The following is a 15206-nucleotide window of genomic DNA, read 5'->3' as shown; positions in this document are numbered from 1 at the left end:
TAGGACTTGGGATTTCATCGATTTGTTCTCTGGGGAACATGACCTATATAATTCGTTTATGAACTTAATTATGCCTAATGATTAGGATGGCATGATCAAAATGTATCAAATGCTCCTAACTAGACATGTGAATGGTGTTTGCATGAATGCCGAATTTTATTTTTTGGAAATGATCCCGCTTAGGTTGTTATTACTCGAAGTTTATTAAGGCTTTGACATCGACGTGCTACAACGCCTTCTCGCCTGACTGGCTTCTTCAAAGCATCGCTTAGTCAGATTGCCCCTACGGTGAACCCTGTAGTTTAATCGGTTGAGGCCCTAAAAAACTTGTACCACCACTCTCCCACTATAATCCAATGGTAGAAATATGTGGCTTTTTCCTCAATCCCCACAATTCAAGGATATAGGATCTGAGACGTTCTGGTTCCTTACACCATTTTCAAGGTGTCACACCAGGGACTTATGTGTCGATGAAGACTTTTTCGAAGTAACCTCTTCATCTTGCCTGGTGATCATTGCTTGCTTGTTTACTTAAGCTTCGTCATGCATTTGACAACAAAATCCAAAGAGAAAGTCCAAATTTAGACTCCTCTTTCTCAAATTTCCAATCTTTAAATTTGGGTGTGTTCTAAACAATAGTCCTGTTTCAGGCTCCTATATTATTTAGAAACTTTTCAGAGTAATATGCAAAACTTCTTTTGTGAAAGTTTTATTAGTCCATTAATCATTATTCTAATGCAACATGTTTGCAGAAAAGGTAATAACAATAAATAAGAATAAATTTGGTTCTGAATAAGTTGTAACACCCCTTACCCGAGACCGTTGCCGGAATCGAGTACGAGATGTCATCCAATTTAACTTACCAATTCGGAGCATAAAAATTTGCTTTTAAAATTAAATTCACTGTTCACAGCAAAACTGTCTACCTGTGCAACTGTCACTAATTTAATTATAACTCGAGCTAAGAGAATCAAAATTTAAATCCGTAAATTTTCCCTGAAACTAGACTCATATTACTACTGATCATAAAATTTTTAGAATTTTTTACTTGGCCAATTAGTACAGTTTATTCATTAAAGTATCCCCTGTTTCACAGCTCGACAGATCTGACCTCTTGGCACTAAAAATAAATTATCTCATTTTAAAGAATTCATATAAGGTTATCGTTTGTTTCTTTTGAAAATAGACTCACTAAGAAATCTACACATATAAATTATGACCCATAATTCTTTCTGTACAATTTATAATGATTTTTCAAAGTCAGAGCAGGGGACTTCAAAAACCATTCTGAACCTATCTCACTAAAATTCAAACATCTCAAAATACAGAATTCCTTTGCCTACACCATTTCTTTCATATAAAAATAGACTTGATAATCTTTAATTCCATATATAATTCACTCTCTAATTACATTTCTACTATTTATGGTGAATTTTAACATTCACGTCACCGCTGCTGTCAAAGAAACTGCTTCTTTGAATTAGTTACTATTTAACATACATAACACCCAAAACATAATTTTTACTAGCTACTTCAATAGCTAATATTAGCCATATCATTTGAACATGCTCAAAATGATTAAGACTCTATACATGCCATAGTTTAAACGTTTTGAAAAGCACATAATACCGAGGCGATTATGATAGTGTGATACGAGCTCGACGATCCCCACTTGATCAAGTTCAAATCACTATAAAACAAAGGAAAAGAAGAAAGGTGTAAGCTACTAATAGCTTAGTAAGTTACATGTAAATAATAGGTACTCATTTAACAATTAACACTTTTAACATATAACTAATCAAAACATTTCTTAGCAATTTCAATCACTTACAAATGCACAATCTTACCAAATCACTTGCATATACATTTTCACACTTTTATCACATATACTCATTCTTTCAATTGTACCTGCATACACACTTCATTTCATATTCACTTTAATTCATTATTAATCCCGTTGAACACTTGGAATATACACGGATACGTAGAGATTTAGCACATAAGTACCACACTGATATGTAGCCGAAGCTACCACTGATATGTAGCCGAAGCTACCACCGAATGTAGCCGAAGCTACCACTGAAATGTAGCCGAAGCTACCACTGATCAATAACACTGGAAATGTCCACGGGCCTGCTCACACAAGCTGTCGGTGTGCGCAACACATGCTAGACCACCCAGCACCGGGACTCATTGTAACAACTTGTAACATCGGTCTCTAGTGACATGTCACTTGTATCCACTTCTATTCCTAAGTTCAACCGGAATTTACACTTAACACTTTATTTTAAACACTTTTTCACTTGAATAATTCATGAATAATTTTCCTTTCACATTCAATATTGATTCACAATTTATAAAAATATAACTATTATTTACACATAACTTACCTCGGATGCAAAACGACTATTTTTGTAATTTAGTCGATAACTTTCTCTTTTCCCCGATCACTTCCACTATTTCTTCTTTCTTGATCTATATTAACACAATTTAATACATTTTATCAACATTTCATTCAAATACAATTCATACACAACATTTTGGCAAATTTACATTTTTCCCCGAAACTTTTCAAAAATTCCACTTTTGTCCCTAAGCTCGTAAAAATAAAATTCACTAAATTTTAAATTTCAAACTTCACTAAATCATATTTCATGCTCATAACAGCCCTCAATTTCACAAAATCACAACTTTATGCACACTTTACCATCTTTCACAATTTAGCCCTTTTCAACATTTTCATCAAAATTCATCTAGTAAAACTTGTAATTAACACTTCAAACATTCATTATCTAACATCACTAATCAATTTACAATTATATCATGAATGGGTCAATTTTTAAACTTTAATTTCATTTAAATTAAATGGTAGAAACATGAAATTCAAGCTTCAATAAGCATAAAAATACGAAAATAATCAAAAACGGGGCAAGAAATCACTTACAATTGAGCTTAGGAAGTTCAAGAACCCTAGCTATGGTGACATGAATTTTTTTGGCAGCAAACGTCTGATTTTAAGAAGATGAACACTTGTTTTCATCTTTATTTTGTCTTTTATTCAATTTGGACAAAAATGCCCTTGACCCATTACTTAGATATTTTCTAGAAATACCCTTTTGTGTCCATAACACTAATTCATGGTCTAATTGCCACATAAACACTTCCAATTTCATGCAATAATTCAATTAAGTCATTTAATCACTAATTAGACACACTTTGCATTTTTCTCAATTTAGTCCTAAAAATTCAATTAAGCACTAAAGCATTAAAATTTTCTATCCATATTTTCACACCATATTTCAATCAATCAGTAACTAATAAAAATTTATAAAATTAAACTATTTCACTTCGGATTTGTGGTTACGAAACCACTATTCCGATTAGGCCCTATTTCGGGCTATCACATAAGTTATCACAAATAGTAAAGGAATTGATTGGGAATGTATATCTTGGAAAAGAGAAAAAAATATTCCAAGAATTAACAAATTCAATAATAGGAGAATTAAGTTCCTCAGATATCGCAGCTTGAACTTCTCTGTACAAAATTTCTAAAGGCCATTCTGAGTTTGACATGTGTTTAGGAGATCTTCAGTGCTTTGTCGATGCCCTAAGATGTCGCCTATCCCTTCCTGTTGATTCAGGCATAGCAAGATTGCCACACGCCCCGATCTGATCATGATACAAGCTGCTCTTAAACACTTCATGCCCCATTCTGACCAAACATTTGAGTCGCCCTTTTCGGGTATTCAACTCAAATCCCCTTTGGCCTAAGGTGCCCTTTGCGGGTTTTCCCCTTAGCCTCTCCATTTTTATCATCTCTTTTTTTTGGATCAAAGCGCCCTTTGCGGGTTTTCACTTTGGTTCATTTTCTTCAAGTGAAGTATTTCTTGACTGAGTCTGAATTTACGGGATTGGGTAAGTCTTTTCCATCTATCTCACTTAGAATCAAAGCTCCACCAGTGAAGGCCTTCTTTACGACATAAGGACCCTCCCAATTTGGCATCCATTTTCCTCTAAAGTCCTTTTGCATAGGAAGAATTTTTTTTAGCACCAAGTCTCCTCCGCTAAATTCTCTGGGGCGAACCTTTTTATTATAGGCTCGCATCATTCGTTTCTGGTACATTTGCCCATGATGAATAGCTTTTAACATTTTCTCCTCTATTAGGTTCAGCTGATCATAACGAGATTAGACCCATTCGGCCTCGTCCAACTGGAGTTCGGATAGTACCCGTAGAGAGGGGATTTCAACTTCGATGGGTAATACTGCCTCCATTCCGTAAACTAAAGAAAAAGGTGTTGCCCCAGTAGAAGTTCTAACAGATGTTCGATAGGCAAGGAGAGCAAATGATAACTTCTCATGCCAATCTTTGTAAGTCTCAGTCATTTTCCCTACAATTCTTTTAATATTCTTATTGGCCACCTCCACTGCGCCATTCATTTTTGGACGATATGGTGATGAGTTATGATGTTTGATCTTAAATTGGCTGCAAACCTCAGCTATTGTGTTATTGTTCAAATTCAACGCGTTGTCGGATATGATTCTCTCAAGCATTTCATATCGACAAATAATCTCTTTTTTCAAGAATTTACTAACTGCTGACTTCGTGACATTTGCGTAAGAAGCAGATTCTACCCACTTGGTAAAGTAATCAATGACTACGAAGATGAAACGATGCCCATTAGAAGCCTTCGGCGATATCGGCCCAATGACATCCATACCCCACATGGAAAATGGCCATGGTGAGGTCATAACATGAAGTGGCGAAGGGGGTGCATGCATCTTGCCTCCATAAATCTGACATTTATGGCATTTCTTGGCGTAATTAATGCAATCCCCTTCCATAGTCGACCAATAGTACCCAAATCTCATGATCTGTCTGGCCATGGTGAAGCCATTGGCATGTGTCCCCCAGATACCCTTATAGACTTCCTCCAGAATTTTCTTAGCTTCCATGGCATCCACACATGTTAACAGTACCTGATCTTTTCTTTTTTTGTATAGCACTTTTCCATCTAAGACATATTCGATGGCTATTCTTCTCAAAGTTCTTTTGTCGTTCTCTGTTGCCTGGCTAGGGTACTCCCGATTCTTTAAATACTGTAGGATACTCCGATACCAATGGTGATCGTATTTTCCCTCCCCCTCAATATTGTAGCAATGAGCTGGGGTTTCATAGATACTCATCTGAATAGGCTTCATTACTTCAAGTCTGTTCACCTGAATCATCGAAGCCAGAGTAGCCAATGCATCAGCCATTTGGTTTTCCTCTCGTGGGAGATAACTGAAGGTGATGTCATCAAACTCGTCAATCAATTCAAGAACTAGTTCTTTATAATTGATTAATTTAGGGTCTTTGGTTTCTCACTCTCCTTTGAGTTGGTATATCACCAACGCGGAATCTCCATACACTTTAAGCACTTTGATTTTACGTTCAATGGCCGCACGAATACCCATAATACATGCTTCATATTCTGCCATGTTATTTGTGCAATCGAAGTCCAACTTGCTAGCGATAGGATAATGATCTCTATTTGGGGATACCAAGACTTCCCCAATTCCGTTACCTATAGCATTTGAAGCTCCATCGAAATTTAACTTCCAGATGTGGTCTATTTGAGGGTTTTCTTCAGTGTTTGCCACATACAATAAGTCCTCATTTGGAAAATCAAAGTTCAAAGGATCATAGTCTTCAGAAAATCAGCTATTGCACCTCCTTTTTTAGCCTTCTGACTTACATATACTATGTCAAATTCAGAAAGCAGAATTTGCCATCTAGCCATTCTCCCATTTAAATCAGTTGATTCCATCATGTACTTTAAAGGATCTAACTTTGAAATCAGCCAAGTCGTACGATACAACATGTATTGCCTTAATCTTCGAGTTGTCCAAATTAAAGCACAACACAACTTTTCAATGGACGAGTACTTCATTTCACAATCAGTGAATTTCTTGCTGAGATAGTATATTGCTCTCTCTTTCTTCCCTGTTTCGTCATGTTGGCCCAAGACGCATCCTGTGGAATTGTTAAACACCGTTAGATATAATATCAATGGTCTATCTGGACTAAGCGGTGATAGTATTGGAGCATTAGCCAAGTATTGTTTTATTTTGTCAAAAGTTTTATGACATTCCTCATCCCATTCTCTCGGATTATGTGTCTTCAGAAGGCGAAACACTGGATCGTATTTCTCAGTCAATTGCGAAATAAACCGGGCAATGTAGTTCAACCTTCCTAGGAAACCTCGGACCTCCTTCTGAGTACCTGGAGGAGGAAAATCTCGTATTGCTTTGACTTTATCCGGGTCAATCTCAATCCATTTCTTACTGACTATGAAGCCTAACAACTTTCCTGATCTGGCTCCAAATATGCATTTTGCTGGGTTGAGTTTCAGCTGGAATTTTCTCAATCTTAAGAACAACTTCCTCAAGACTCGGAGATGGTCCTCTTCAGTTCTAGATTTTTCAATCATATCATCAACATAAATCTCAATTTCTTTGTGCATCATGTCATGAAACAGGGTGACCATTGCCCTTTGATACGTTGCTCCTACATTCTTCAATCCAAAGGGCATTACTTTGTAACAAAATGTTTCCTATAGGGTAGTGAAAGTGGTTTTCCTCATGTCCTCCGGGTGCATCTTTATTTGATTGTATCTAGAAAAGCCATCCATGAAAGAAAATAATGAGTAGCCAGCCGTGTTATCTACCAAAGTGTCAATGTGCGGCAGCGGAAAATTATCTTTTAAACTCGCCTTATTCCCTGTAATCCACACACATCCATACATTTACATCCTTTTTAGGAACAGAGATGATGTTTGCTACCCATTCTGAGTACTTAACCTCCTGTAAGAACCCAGCATCAAACTGCTTTTTGACCTCCTCTTTTATTTTCAGCACAACATCAGGCTCATTCTTCTGAGCTTCTACTGAACTGGTTTACAATCCTCTTTTATAGGTAAACGATGTACCACAATGCTAGATTTAGCCCCGGCATACCCTAGTAGGACCATGCGAAAACATCTTTGAACTCTCGGAGTAACTCAACGAGGTCATATTTCATCTTCGCGGTGATATCAGTTTCGATTTTCACCTCTTTCCCTTCCCCCAGGCTCACAATTTCTAATGATTCCTTATGAGGTAAGATCTGCTTATCCTCTTGCTCCACCATTCTCAACAAGTCCGGAGATACACCACAGTCTTCATCATTTTCAAAGTCATGAGATCCTTCCAAACACATGTCTTGCTCAAAAAGAGACTCCGTGTTTGAAACAACATCACTCATGTCATTGATATCTGAGGACCTATAGGGATACACCAAAGCATACGCAAAGTATAAATTTATGAATAATTATTTGTATGATTAGGTTATAAATAAAAAAAATATTTGGAAAACAATTAATCAAATGGAAGATATTTACTTGCTTGGAAAGAATAAAAGAATAATTGCTCGAAATGAATGCAAAAATGTATTTTATTAGGATAAAGATATTCAGACTTAAGCCTACTTCACAAAGGATTTCTTGTCATTCTTAGGCTAAAAACAATAATAATGTTTTGAACATTACTCTGCATGTGCTCTAAAGACTACAAGTATTTCTTCCGTAGTTCAATTGTTTAGCTCACTTCCAGGTTCGTATGGGCCGATCTCCAGCAAGGACCTTCTTTCAGCTGTCTCTATAGCATTGATATGAACTTTCTCCAACATTCCTTCAATGCCTTCACTTCTGGACACCCCTTGCTCAGGATAAATAAATCCCCTTGACACAAAGGATTCAGATATGTGAAGGAAGGTCAAAGGCTCCCACTTGACTTCCTCTCCGCTTAGTCGTGCCCTTCTTCTCTCTTGCCTTTTCTCCACTTTTTTTCTCCTTTGTTTCAAATCTGGCTTGTAACCTAATCCAAAACAATCGAACTTCCCTTTCAGCGTGGGTGCTTTAACCCTTCCTTGCAAGTACTTTCCCAACCCTTTTCCTGGCGAAGCTCCTCTTCCTACCAACAACTGCAAACCCATTTCAGTAGTCTTGGATATCTTTGGTACCGGGATCCTATTTTCTTCAGCATAAACATTGCGTTCACAAATTCTAAGGACCGGAAAGAACATTCCACTGCATCATCATTGGTCTCTACATAAGGCGCATCACCCGTTACCATTGCGATAATATCTTCCTCCGCATTTATTGTCACCAATCAACCCTCTGATATTAACTTCACCTTCTGATGTAACGATGAAGGCACTGCCCCAGCCGAGTGTATCAATGGTCTCCCCAATAAACAATTGTAGGAAGGCTTAATATCCATTACTAAAAAGTCTACCTCATAAGTAATTGGGCCAATTCTTAAAGGTGTTTCAATTCTTCCTACAACTCTTCTTTCTGTTCTATCAAATGCCCTTACTATATTCTGGCAGGGTTTCATATGTGAACTGTCCACAGGTAATCGATTAAGAGTGGACAAAGGCAATACGTTCAATGCGGATTCATTATCAATCAAAACCCCCGGTATTGTGTCCCCCTGACATCGGGCAGTGATGTGTAGAGCCTTAGTGGAACCCCTACCTCCAGACTGTATTTCGTCATCATTGAAGAATATGAAATTGTCAGCACTTATATTGTTGACCAAACGATCCAATTTATTGACTGAGATGTCCTCGGCCACGTATGTTTCGTTTAATACTTTCATCAGTGCATTTCGATGTACTTCTGAACTTAAGAGCAAAGCTAATACAGAAATGCGGGCCAGTTGTTTGTGCAGTTGCTCCACAACACTGTATTCACTGTGTTTCAAAAACTTCAAAAACTCTTTTGCTTCCTCATCTTTTATTGGTTCATTTACCAATGGCTCAGATTCAACTGCCTTCCATTTCCTCTACTCCACCATTGGAGTCCCTTCTCTTGGCAGTTCTGCTCGAGTGTCATAACGTTTTCCATTACGTGTATAGGAACCCCTTTCCTGGTATTCTTTTACCATATTGCCCTCAACTTCCATTCCTGAGACATGCAATGTGATTCCATGGGACCATTTTGTCATCCTTATATATGAAACATGACGGTTTCGTGATTACAATCTTTGGTGTTACTTGAGCCCTAGCCTCATTAATCTTAGGGCGTGAGATAATAACTATAGGATGATTTATTTTCGGGGTCCCTGTTCTCGACTCTGTCGAGCATATGCTCCTCCTTTCTTCTGCATCCTCATAGAACCTCATCTCCTTGTTATCCATCATGCTTTGAACCAAAACCTTGAATCCTTCATATTCCTGAATTTCGTGCCCTGTTTTACGGTGGAATTCAAAATAATTTCCCATCCCATACCCTTCCTCCAAATCTGAAATAACTAACCCTCTTTTTGCCATCTCTTTCCATACCCATTTCAATGGAGTTCTTGCCATCTCTTTCCATACCCATTTCAATGGAGTTCTTACTTCAGCGACGTCAGTCTTAACTCCTTCCCCCGTACTCTCGCTTAACATATTCACTCATTTATCATCATGATTGGGCAATAGACCCTCGGTGTTGGGTGAATCATCAAATTTAACCACGCCCAATTTTATAAGTCTTTCTACAACCTTCTTGAAAGCGGTACAATTTTCTATTGAGTGTCCTGAAATCCCCGCATGGTAGTCACACTGAGCATTCGTGTTATACCATTTTAGATACGGGGGTTGTAGAGGACTCAGGTAACGAGGGGCAACAACATGTGCATTAAATAACTTCTGATACAGCTCTTTATTTGTCATTGGAATAGGAGTGAACTGAGGCTTCTCAGTATTTTACCTCGTTCCCGATTCCGGTTTCGATGAGCCTTGCTGGTTAGCAACCATCTTCTCTGGTTGGTTCACTGTAATTGATTTACTATATGCGTTCACATTGTTTACTTCCCCTTCTATTTTCTTTGAAGCTGACCTTCGACTATTCTCCCCACCATCTATTTTTCCACTTTTAATGGCGTGTTCAATCATTTCACCATTCATAATTATATCCGCGAAACTCTTCGAGGCACTTTCTAGCATGTACGTGATAAATGGCGCCTTCAATGTGTTGATGAAAAGCATCGTCATTTCTTTTTCCAAAAGTGGTGGCTGGACTTGAACTGCAATCTCTCGCCACCTCTGTGCATACTGTCCAAAACTTTTGTTTGATTTCTTTTTCAAGTTCTGCAAAGTAATTCTATCAGGCATTATTTCAGATACATGATTGTACTGTCTCATAAAAGCCTGTGCCAAATCTCTCCAAGTGTTGCTTTTGGCCCGGCTTAACTGATTATACCATTTAGACGCCTCCCCAATGAGGCTATCCTGAAAACAATGTATTAACAACTGATCATTGTTAATGTACCTGGTCATTCTCCTACAAAACATTGTAATATGGGCCTCTGGGCAACTGGTCCCACTATATTTCTCGAATTCCGGCATCTTAAATTTGTAAGGAAGCACCAAGTCTGGGACCAGACTCAGATCTTTTGCATCTATTCCATGATAGCTTTCAGTGTTTTCTATCGTCTTGAACTTCTCCTCAATCCACTTCCATTTCTCCTCAAACTGTTTTGGTAATTCTTCTTTTTCTTTATCCTTCTCGGCTACTTCATCGAAGTCTGGGACAGCAAGATTAACTGGGTTTTCACCAGGGTTGGAACCTGACCCAACTTGGGAGTTCATTGGTATTGGGATATCGGCTTGAAAATGCTGAGGTCTTATTGAAACAGAGGATCTACGCGATGGCACCTCAGTCAAAACCTGCGCATGCGGGGGCGTAAAGGCTGGAGGATAGATGGGTTCAGTCTTGTCTTCTTCTTCATCATTGATCATTGGGTCTTTCCCCTTATTTAATCCTTTTAATAATTGCGTCAACTCAGTCATCATATCTTTTTGAGTCTCCAGCATCTTTTCTATCATGTCATGTTGAATTTTTTCTAATTGTTCTTTCATTTGTATCTGTAACTGATCTTGCATTCCCTTTTGAAGTCGCTCCAACTTTTCCAATCGTTGATCCATAATTTTTTTATTTTGCACAGGTACTGTAGCGGTGTTTGGTTGACGAGTTTTTGTTGGTTTCTAGATTAACTGTAATGATTAATCAATTAGGGTCTTTCAATGGACCTTAATGCATATGATGCGATGCATGAATACAAAGAGGCGTTGATTCTGATTCAATTTCATTTAGAAAACTTTCACTAGAAAATAAAATTCTTTACATAAAACATGTTACACATATGCTTTTGCCCTAATGCTCAGAGCTTTAATTTTCCTAAGTAATGAAGCTAATTCCTGTCCTCGAGTTGATTCTAGCTCATACTTGATGCTCAGTGCATCGGCCTGTACCACCAAAGTCTGCAGGTGATCAGCTACCTCCCGAATCTGAACCACGGCTTCACCCATGATACGATCTCTATTTTCAACATGATTCTGAAGATGGTAAAGTTGCTCATTCTGACGACTTTCATTGGTTTCCAAGTACTCAGTCCAGATCTCACAACTTCGCAATGTCGATTCCAATTCTTCTATTCTTCCTTTCATTTCTTCGATTTTTCCCAAGCTCGCCCTTAATTCCATCACGAAATTTTGACTTCGATACTGATGGAGAGATCTTTCCAACTCAACCACTCTATCCTTTAATTCGCATTTTTCCTTTTGTCTCTCTGACAAACTCCTTTCTAGAGCTCCATTTCGCGTCCGAACCTCTCGGAATTTCTTTTCCCATCCATCAGCCTTGATCTTTTCTTCCCAAATCTCTTGGTTCTATTGCTCTGGGGTTTTTCCTAGCCCAGCGGTTCTTATTGATAGCCTCAACTTCTTGTAGTCTGTCTTCAAACTATCCAAGTCTTCCTCAGCCTTATTCTTTCCCTTTCTTAACTTTTCTGTCTCTAACTTTTGAACATCCACGTCTAATCCTAAGTGCATCTTTTCTTCTTCCAACTGCTCGATCCTTTTTTCAAGCTCCGTATTCCTCTTCTCAAAATCGTGTTTCATAATTTCTAGCTCGGAGGGAACAACCCGCAAATGTTCTTCTATTGACTGACTATCTCCCTGACTTGGCCTTGGGATGTTATCATTGATTCTTCTGACCCACCAATCATTATATTCAGGAGTCGTCGTCAGGCCTACGGCTAATCTCTTCATCCGTCGAGTCTGGTCCCATGCATTGGTTATCTCTTGAATCTTCTTTTTATATCCATTGTCTCTATATGAGAATTTGAACTCAGCTAAGCATTGGGTTGCAGGTGTAAACTGCATTGACCTGTACTGTCTTAGCACCAACAATGGAGCATAACCAACCGCTCCCTAAATTCCAAGTAACGGGACCCAATCAAAGTTACCACATCGGTACAAGATTTCATCCGGAAGCAACCATGGGGCTCTCAGCTCGACGTCCTCCTCACGAAGATTCTGAAGAATGGGCAGCCATTTCTCTTCCGAGATGTCATCTCTCCTTGGTGTAGCTGCTATCTCCTTTAACGGCGAATAATTTTCAGAAAAAACACGATACAAAACTTTATCAATTTTCCAAAAATGACTATGGAACCATGCCAGTAGAAGTTGCACACACCCAATGAATCTGTCTTCCCCTGCCCTTCGACACGCATTTAAAGACCTGAAGGTTTCTGCAAAAATTGCCGGAACAGGAGTAACTCTCTTATCAAGTCGGTCAAAGAGATCGGAGGTTTCCTCATCTACGTGCCGTAGTGCCTTAGGGAAAATTACTAGCCCATAAAAGCCAGAGCAAAGGTATCGACCCTTTTCCTCGTATCAGGGTGCCCCAAAATCAACTCTTGCAGGCTTTTCCAAGGGATACATTTGCTTTCCCCCTTCTGCTTGATTCGTGCCGTGACCCATTGCTCACTCATTCTAGTGATGTTCATCAACTTCTTTATAAAGGTCGGAACATTAACAGCCCTAGAGTAGATTTTATCAACCTGGATCTTTGGACAATGTAGCAAAGCTGTATATTCTTCTATAGTGGGTACCAAATCAACCCCACCAAAGGTAAAGCAATCATACGCGAGGTTCCAAAACTGAGCGATGGCCCTGAACAAATGCACGTCTACTTTAATGTCGAGTAAATACAGTATATCTCCATAACTTGAGTTAAACAATTACCTGGTTTCGTCATTCCAATGGTCCCATATTACATTTAATTCCTAAAGGCTATTTTGCGTCACACTGATACGGGTGTAGTCCCATAACTCCGACGTATACCCCCCGGCTAGACTATCTCTTTTCTCTGATTGTGTTTTCTCTGACCATACACGGACAGCAGCATTGACCTCTACTTTATCAAGAAATCCGTTCTCCATGCCAAGCTTTCTAACTTACTAGGGTTTCCGCAGTATAATCAAGGATGGGCTCCTAGGTCTCTCTACATGCAGCTTGGTTCTAAAGTCGAGGTACCCGAACCAACAGATTCCTCGATCCTCACCCATTATAGGCTTATATGGACTGAGTTCGGTTCAGGGGAACACATTTCCCTATGGCTGCACGGAGATGAAAATATCACAAAGACATAGGTACAGATGTATCCCGGAAGCGATCCACTATCCTGCACGGAGGTGAAAACCTCACGAAGGACTAGTTTCTCACTCCCACTTAAGAGGACAAGACTAAAATGTCTTATGCAATATGATGCCAAAATATACAACTCAATTTACAATAATCATGCAAGCAAGTGCAAAGAAAAGATCATAAATTTTTTAAATCAAATCTCGATAATAAGACAGAAAACAATCAATTTTATAGCCTGACTCTCTAATCTTCCCCAGTAGAGTCGCCAAGCTGTCGAAACCATTTTTTTCAAAAATAAAAACGGGGATCGACTTTAAAAAAAGAAAATGGGAGTCGCCACAGAACTTTTATTGTGGTGTGATCGGATCACCTTGAAAATAATTTTAGGTCTGTGAATTTGGAGAAAACAGGTTCGGGAGTCGATTACGCACGAGGAAGGATTAGCACCCTCGTGACGCCCAAAATTGATACCAAATTGATTGTTTAAAGTCTTAACATCGAAATTTTGGAAAAAAAACTTTTAAATACGATCCTTCCTTTTTATTTACAAATTTTACGAAAGATGCTAGGATAAATCGAGGTAAACATTAGAGACCATCTCGTCTCAAAGTAATAAAATGTCATACCCAATACATTAGGACACGACATTTTTAGTCCTCGAGAACGAGCTTGTCTTTGATTTTTCAAAATTCTTGAGGTTTAAAAAGGGGCTAATCCATTGCTTGAAGTCAGATGAAGAATTGCAACCCAATACGTTAGGGCATAATTCCTCAACATTCCTAGCATTGAACACAACCCTTATTTTTTAAATCTTCATTTCGAGACGATGACATGCCGTATCCAATACATTAGGACACGTCGTATCAAATTTCCAAGAATAAGTTTTCGTTTCGATTGAAGAATTGGAACCCAATACGTTAGGGCTCAATCCTTTCGAAAATCCCAAATGTCGAGTATTGCGTTATTTTTGAAAACTTTCGTAAAAAGGTTTTAATACTTTAATGGAACTAAATATTTTAGATTAAAATGAAGGGATATTAATATACAATACGAAACTATAATTAATGAGCTAAAATATATGCCAAACAATCATCCATAAACAACAAACTCTAATAAATAACACAATACATATACGGGCAATTATATCCATCACACATCATGCGAACGCAAATATCAACATTCAATAATCAATCGAATTAATCATCTATTTTGAAAGAAGAGCTAAGCGAAATAACATAATAAAATATGACAAGTTTTGAAAAAACAAAATGAACATTGAAAGGTATCAAAAGGTTAGAAATTAATATAACAATATATAAATGAATTTTTAAGTAAATATTTCATGAAAAGGAACAAAAACATATGTTGATTTTAATAAACCATTCGTGCGAAATGAAAAGAAAGTTTTATAATAGTATTTATATGCTAGATTTATTTAGTACTAGTTTAAAATAATAGTATGTTATGTTACTAAATAATTCTAATGATGAAACTTAAACTATATTAAAACTTTAATATCAAAATAATACTAGGTTTGTAAGTAAATGTATTTACTAAAGACAGCAAAATCGAAATAAAATTCTTAGAAAATGAATAAATTAAAATTATGGATTAAATTAAAATAAAAGCGGAATTAAAAGGGATAAGCGAAAATAAAACAAAGCGAGAGGAAGGGCGAATGCAACTGCGAATAACTTGGGGACCAAGTGG

The 15206-nt window shown here is 37.8% G+C and overlaps 1 protein-coding gene across 1 annotated transcript; it reads right to left on the bottom strand.

Annotated features, from left to right (window-relative positions):
* Positions 1–3871: 3871 nt before the first annotated feature.
* Positions 3872–6471, bottom strand: LOC128033757 (uncharacterized). The gene is made up of 5 exons (XM_052621815.1): positions 5901–6471; positions 5367–5565; positions 4918–5282; positions 4229–4281; positions 3872–4114 (listed from the first exon to the last, which is right to left on the bottom strand). The coding sequence occupies exons 1-5, from the start codon at positions 6469–6471 to the stop codon at positions 3872–3874; spliced, it is 1431 nt and encodes a 476-aa protein (XP_052477775.1).
* Positions 6472–15206: the final 8735 nt, after the last annotated feature.

The sequence above is a fragment of the Gossypium raimondii genome, chromosome 2 (genome assembly GCF_025698545.1).
Source record: "Gossypium raimondii isolate GPD5lz chromosome 2, ASM2569854v1, whole genome shotgun sequence".
NCBI classification, from domain to species: domain Eukaryota; kingdom Viridiplantae; phylum Streptophyta; class Magnoliopsida; order Malvales; family Malvaceae; genus Gossypium; species Gossypium raimondii.
Note: the sequence above shows the minus strand (reverse complement) of the source record. Positions and strands in the feature narration are given on the sequence as shown.

Excerpts from the sequence above, each read along its gene's own strand:
- LOC128033757 (XM_052621815.1), bottom strand. The coding sequence starts at position 6,471 with ATGATTGAAAAATCTAGAACTGAAGAGGACCATCTCCGAGTCTTGAGG. Across the intron at positions 5,283-5,366 it reads ATATACCAACTCAAAGGAGA|TTATCTCCCACGAGAGGAAA; the intron begins GTGAGAAACCAA and ends CATCACCTTCAG. Across the intron at positions 4,282-4,917 it reads TCTGGAGGAAGTCTATAAGG|TTTACGGAATGGAGGCAGTA; the intron begins GTATCTGGGGGA and ends CTTTTTCTTTAG.